The sequence below is a fragment of the Xiphophorus couchianus genome, chromosome 20, assembly GCF_001444195.1.
Source record: "Xiphophorus couchianus chromosome 20, X_couchianus-1.0, whole genome shotgun sequence".
NCBI lineage: Eukaryota > Metazoa > Chordata > Actinopteri > Cyprinodontiformes > Poeciliidae > Xiphophorus > Xiphophorus couchianus.
Window position 1 is genome coordinate 2,219,355 of NC_040247.1, and position 6,955 is coordinate 2,226,309.

The following is a 6,955-nucleotide window of genomic DNA, read 5'->3' on the forward strand; positions in this document are numbered from 1 at the left end:
AATTCATACATTTGGTTGTTCAGGCTTCCATCATGACAGGAACAGCTATCAGTCTGGGAGTAGAAGGTGCCAACAAACCTCCAGCTGAGCCCATCGTGAGCCACAGGATGAGCCCACTGCGAAGAAACTCTCTCCTTCTTCAAGCAAACCTGCTTCACCAGAATGCACACCTGCACCAGGGGGTCCATTTACACCAGGACGTCCATCTGCATGATGAGGCCCACATCCACCAAGGTGGGGCAAGACTAAGAACCCACCTGTTCTTAGTCTGTAACATGTGGGTTACAAACCGTCTAAACCGTCTTTTTTAATTTCATTCAGACTCCCACTTGCATGATGAGGCCCATTTTAACCACGAGGCCCACCTGCACCATGGAGCCCACATCCACCAAGAGAATCAGTCCCCCCTTCTGCACCATGATCCGAAGCTCAAGGCTTCATTAAGAGTATCAGAGAGAACGTGGGAGTCTCGTCGGATCAAAGAGGAAATGCAGGGAATTTTGTCCCCAACGCCTCTGGAGCTGCACAAAGTGAGATCATTTCTCTAAACTTCAAACCAGTTTCTGCATTTTTAAAAGTAATGCAGCTTAACTCACATGTTTAACTGGTAGCAGTCTTAGTCAATAAAGATAATATAAATGGGTATCATAAGTAAAAAAAAAAAAGTCATATTCTCTGACATGAGAATATGAAAATATGTGGCAGTGAAGTCTAAGCTCAGGTAACTGTGAATGCACTGTAGCTCTCGCAGGTGTCCACATTTCATGCAGACAAATAAGACAAATAAAAATATCTCACAGGCTTGTGTTCTCCTTGACCAGGTAACGGTGATAAAGGACCCAGAGAGCGATGACTTTGGGTTTAGCGTGTCTGACGGCTTCCTGGAGAAAGGCGTTTATGTCAACATGATCAGGCCCGATGGGCCGGCCGACAGAGCTGGACTCAAACCCTTCGACAGGATCCTGCAGGTATGAAAAAAGAAAAATAGTTTAATAAAAAAATAGGAAGCGATATATTTACCCATGCATCCCCTCGCAGTTTACAAACACTTAGCGTCCAGTTCATGAGATCAGTTTAATTATGTACAATGCAACATGGGCGTAACATTTCAGTTTTTAGTTTATAAAGTATCAAACTATTTTAGAAGAAGAAATGTAATTTTGGTTAGTGTTTGTAGCACATATTACAACTTCTCAGCAAGTTGCAGGTCACAATTCTTTCACATTGCTAATAGTTTGGATGCTTTTATTGAAGAAACAAGACTGCAATATTAAAATGAGACCGTAGCTTACAGGGGAAACCACTGTCTCTGTATTTACATCCAGGTCAACCATGTCAGAACGAGAGACTTTGATTGCTGCTTAGCGGTGCCGCTCATCACAGAGGCTGGAGACAGACTGGAGCTGGTCATCAGCAGAAACCCTCTGGCCGGCGACACTCCAGAAGACAACAACAACACTTTAGACCACCCATTAAGTCTGTAACCAACAATGCAAACAAACACACAATCTCTTTAATTGAGCATTAACACTACAAGTCATAAATTGTGAACATATTTACTGTGACTGGCCTGGGAATAAACACAGGTTAGCAATAATTCTAAATATACAGAGACTGAAAACACTGAAATACAAACAAAAACTCCCTGCATGCATACATTCCATTTACAGAGTCGTACTGCTGTTATACAGTATATTCTTTATAGAAAAATATAAAAAGATCAAATAAAAATGTGACGACAATATAAAAAAATCACCACAACACCAACATTTCATTAAAAAGTGTAAATTTCAGAAATTCTGATTCTTTTTATTTTGTTGTTTTAAAGTGAATGAAAATCAACTAAATGGGTCAGGTAGTGTGTTTTTTCTGTTTTTACAAAAATGCATGAGTCATGTTTTAGATTTTATATAATTTGGAGAAGGAAAACATAAAGTGGTCTTTTTAAGGAGCATATTAAGACTGAACATAGAAGACAAGAGATATAATTTATCTTTAGCAAATGGCTCATCCAGATGTTATCATGTGAGACGTTTATAATGTGCTTAAACACAGTTTCCCTCCTTTGGCTGAGGAACAGTCAATAAAAGCTTCTTTTGGCTCTTTTATGGACAAACTTCTCACTTTTATTCCATTGCATATAATGAATCACTAAACAAATCAATAAAAATCTAAAATACTTCAAATTAGAACAATAATGACATTACAACTGCCATTATTTTCATAATTATTGAAAATCTAAAAGTATTGAAAATGCTCTTTAATAAGTTATTTTAAGTGGAAGTTATTTTCTCAGTACTGCAAATAAATAGGTGTCCAAGAAAAAAAAACTTGTCAGTATAAACAAATGAGCACTTAAGAGCATTTTTATAATATTGTGGACCTCTTTCCATTTTCATGCCTAATGCTGAGAAAGTGAAACCATCGAAACTCTGTGAAATCAACCTTTTCTTAACCAAAAGGTCAAAGGTTCTTGAGTTTAAGTCAGAATAAACTACATATTTTCTCTAAACATTTTAAAATGTCATCTCAAAATTGCAGTGAAATAAATGTCATTGTGTTTTATGTTACTCCAGCTGGACTCTGTTGGATGTGATGCCATTAGCAGCTCTGGGTCATGACCTCTGCAGAGAAACATTAGCCACTGGGAATGCTTTTTACACAAAACTCATGTTATGTTTTTAGGTTTTTAATTAAAAAACAGCATGAATTTAATTTTAAAAATTCATCATTTATAACCTTCTAAATAATGACTGGACAAATCTTTAGTGATATTACACAAATCAAACTCTTCTTATAAATGCGGAGCTGCTTTTTGTTTGTCTTAACTTGATGATTTCTCAAGCTGAGATACGCAAAAATGATTTTGTCAGCTTCCTGCCACCAACTGGATTCACAGTGATTTGCATGAATGTGAGAAATGGAAAATAATTTGTACATTAGAAGATACAGATATGAAGAAACAGGTGTTAACATTTCATAAAATGAGGATTATTTTAAAGCTTAGGCAAAAATGCTATTTAAACCAGATTCCAAGGCAGAAGAGGAAATAAGAAAACCTCATTCTTAGCTGTAGGTTCCATTAGATGAACATTTGTATTCACTGTTCCAATGCAAGTTAAAGCTGAAATATGTTTTTAAAATTCCCAGTTTTTATGTTGATATTGGCTGTCTGTGAATTTTTCCATGACTAATGTGGTGTTTTGCACAGCTGTGCATGCAGCTGCAATGCTGTGAAAGATTATTTAATGCCTTTCAGATTGTAATATCCAAGAAAAAACTGTTTTCAAATGATGATTTTATTTATTATGGGAAAAAACTACCCAAACCAACTTGGCTCTTTGTGAAGAAGTAATTCCACCATAAACCTGATGAACAACAGCAACAGCTGTCATTAATTGTTTGGGACAAATAGCAAAGACCTTTAAGTTTCTACAGATGATTTCTTACCCACTCTTCTTTGCATAGTTGTTTTAACTCAACTGCACAAGAGGCCTTTCCAGCATGAATAGCCTGTTTAAGGCTCATCATCTCAGTTGGATCGTTGCTTAACCCCAGTGAGCTTCAGTCTAAGGTCACAGATATTCCCTTCCAGGATTTTAGAGAACATTAATGACTGTCTTTCACGGTTCCAGTAATGACAAGTTCTCCTGCTACTGAAGAAGCACAGAAGCCCCATGAATCACAGAACAACGGCCATGTTTTTCATAATCCTAAGTGTGTATTGATAGTTTTTTCCTCTTAATACATGAAATAATTATTTTAAACCTTCTTTTTGTAAATTCTCAGGCTATTTTTGGCTGATACTAAACCATCTAAGTTTCACAAAACCAAAAAAAGAAGCAATCTGTACGGGGATGAATACATTATCACTGTATAACTCAGCAGTAAGCGGCATCAGGATGTGAGAAAGACACAACATATGAAACATGAAAGATGAATACCAGAACATTTGCATTTGTGCGAGAGAACAGAATAGGCTTTGTCCAGCCAAGAACTGGAAATGTTTGACAGGAACAATTACATCCTCTGTTCCTTTTCGCTGTCTGTCTCACTCTTTCCTCTTGCTGTTATGTAACACAGCACGGCTCCAGCTGCTCCCCTGGAGTAAAACCACGTGTGTAAGGAAGGTGGGGTGTATGTCCTGCAGAAGTGATACTTTTTCTGAGAGTAAATGTAGAGATGTGGTGTGTTTCCAGTTTTTATAATTTTTCTTTTTTACAGAGTGGACATCACACAAATAGATGTTGTTCATCTTACTGTTCAGCTGTGATGATTTTCAGGACTCAGAGAAATTCACTTTCTCCTCTGAAACTCACATCAGACTCAAAACAGCAGAAACTCAACGCACATAAGAAAAATCTCTGCCAACTCTCCTCAATTAAAAGCACACAGTTAAATTTCATACTCTGTATTTTTTATGGAAAACTGAACAAACATGTCTGAGTGCATTTTATACTGTGAAGTGGCCAAAAAAGATCTTTAAAAGGTGGAAATAAAAAAATCTGTAAAACAAGGTTAAATATGAGAATGCAAGTAAAGCCTCCCAAAAGGGTTTGCTAGTTCTTGAAATATATATAAATATATGTATACAAGTATGTATGTAAGTAGTGTATGTGTGTGTGATCATTCATGCTCCATTTGCGTTTCCGGGTTAGTTTAAAGCCCAATCCAGAACCGTGGGTTTCATGTCAAAAACCAAGTTAACGATTCTTTTTCTGTCATCATGTTTCTTTCCACTTTTAGAGTTGATTCCTGAGTATTAAAGTACAAAAATAAAGTTTTTAGTTTACAATAATTAGCTTAAATTTACTGTGTCTTTGGGGGAATTCATATAGTTTTAACTTTCCTTGGGAAAATTAAAGGAAATCTGTACTTTCTTGTATCTGTTTCCTTCTGAACCCAGAGGACAAGTTCTTATATAACCTGACATTATGATATCATAAGCTGCACTAGGGTGTTCATCTCAGTTTTCCTGTGCCTTTCTAATGCAGTATTTTATATTTTTATGGCTTATCTCAGCATGAAATCTAAAATGGATGTAGCCTCCTCCAGTAATGTGCAGATTCAAATTCCTTGGCCACTGAGCGCCAGGTCATGGCTACCAGATATTTTCCAGTAGTCTCCTGCTTTTTTTTTTTTTTTTTAAGTCATTTTATCTTTAGATTTTTTTTTCTTTTATCAGCTCCTCCTTTCATTATGCTAGAAATTTTCCCTGAAGTTGTGTGTCTGTTGCTCACATGACTTTTTGTCGAGTGCGTAACAACAACCTGCTTGTCTGCTGATACTGAGTGTTTTCTACATTAACAGTGTGAGGTTGGGCAAAGTTCAGTAAATCTGAACAAAACAGATAGATATGGTGGGCTAATTATTAAACTTCATGACTGGATGTGTGAAAATTGGGTTATTGCTAATCATTGTTTTGTTTTGCTAACCAATGCTAATATTGGGGGTTTAACATTTATTCTGCTTGAGAAGATAAGGAAAATTGAGCACTTTGAAAAGTAAATGATGTGTTTTTTGCCATTAGAATAAATGTATTCAAAAATTGGAATCACTCGGCTCTGTAATGGTATCTTTAGGAAAGCATTTGCTCTTGCTAACTGCTATTCCTGTAGCAAAGTTTCAGTAGTCCTTTGTTTTGAGGTCATCTAATAGCTGTTCATTGCCAAGAATCTAAAAATAATTTTGGTATCATAACACCCAGTCAGCTGCTGCGTGGCTGTTTTTTCAGCTCAACTAAAAGATCATCATATTGACTGGATGGAAATATATTTTAGAAACCAGCAAAATATTCATATGTCAGGCCTGCAACAAACACTGTTCAATAAAAACACAAAAATCTGAAATTCCATCCAGTTTTAACTGTGTATTATATCATTGTTCACAATCTAGGTTACCATCTTTCCCCATGTTGACGTTCTTGGTAGCTACCTTCTTTTTAAAATTGAATTCTAAAAAAAGAAAATTGTAATTGTTTTCTGCTTGTAATATTCTGACATGTTTACCTGACAATCCTTGATACGATTCTGGATTGGGCCGTTAATGGTACTATTGATATTGTGTTATTTTCTTTGTTTTTAATTATGTAAAGTTCTATGTAAAATACTATTTTTCTATAATACTATTACTCTTCAAAAACATGAAAAGAAAATTCTGAAAAAAAAAAACAAGATGAAAAACAAAATGTAACTTTGTTTTTGGTCATTTTTATTTTTTCATTTTGCTCATTTTCTATGAAACCAAGAGTGTACTGCTATACTTCTTTTTGAGAAGAAAACCAATTAAAAGCAAGAAAAATAAAATGTCTGCTTTTATGAATGTGCGGGCGTGTATGTGTGTGTGTGTGTGTGTGTATGTGTGTGTGTGTGTGTGTGTGTGTGTGTGTGTGTGTGTGTGTGTGGGTGTGTGTGTGTGTGTGGGGGGGGGTGTGTGTGTGTGTGTGTGTGTGTGTGTGTGTGTGTGTGTGTGTGTGGGGGGGGTGTGTGTGTGTGTGTGTGTGGGGGGTGTGTGTGTGTGTGTGTGTGTGTGTGTGTGTGGGTGTGTGTGTGTGTGTGTGTGTGGGGGGGTGTGTGTGTGTGTGTGTGTGTGTGTGTGTGTGTGTGTGTGGGGGGGTGGGTGTGTGTGTGGGTGTGTGTGTGTGGGTGGGTGTATGCATGTTTCTGATTCTTCCTCTTCATGTCTCCGTTTCTTAGCTAGCTGGTTCCAGGCAGGCTGCTCTGAGTATTTTTTTATTAATTGGATCAAATCTACATGGATTAGAGCCAGTGGCTTAAAAGGAGAAAAATAATCAGTTGTTTGTATGAAATGCCTTGTTGATGATAACGCAAATAACCATCTTTAGATCCAAGTTATATAGAATACCTTTTCTGAAGTTCTTGAAGTTCGCACAGATTCAGTAAAATGAGCTGATTGGGAAAATTATTCTGCTCCAATGACCATTACTGCTGGTCAT

The 6,955-nt window shown here is 36.7% G+C and overlaps 1 protein-coding gene across 7 annotated transcripts in view; it reads left to right on the plus strand.

Moving 5' to 3' along the window:
* grip2b (glutamate receptor interacting protein 2b) overlaps window positions 1-6,305 on the plus strand; it is a 190,596-nt gene extending 184,291 nt beyond the window's left edge. For all 7 annotated transcript variants that reach the window (XM_028003661.1, XM_028003657.1, XM_028003656.1 and 4 more), the window contains exons 22-25: window positions 24-234; window positions 322-530; window positions 822-968; window positions 1,326-6,305. In XM_028003661.1, coding sequence (XP_027859462.1) covers window positions 24-234; window positions 322-530; window positions 822-968; window positions 1,326-1,484 — 726 coding nt within the window. In that variant the 3' untranslated portion in view covers window positions 1,485-6,305. The remainder of the gene's footprint in view (window positions 1-23; window positions 235-321; window positions 531-821; window positions 969-1,325) is intronic.
* Window positions 6,306-6,955: the final 650 nt, after the last annotated feature.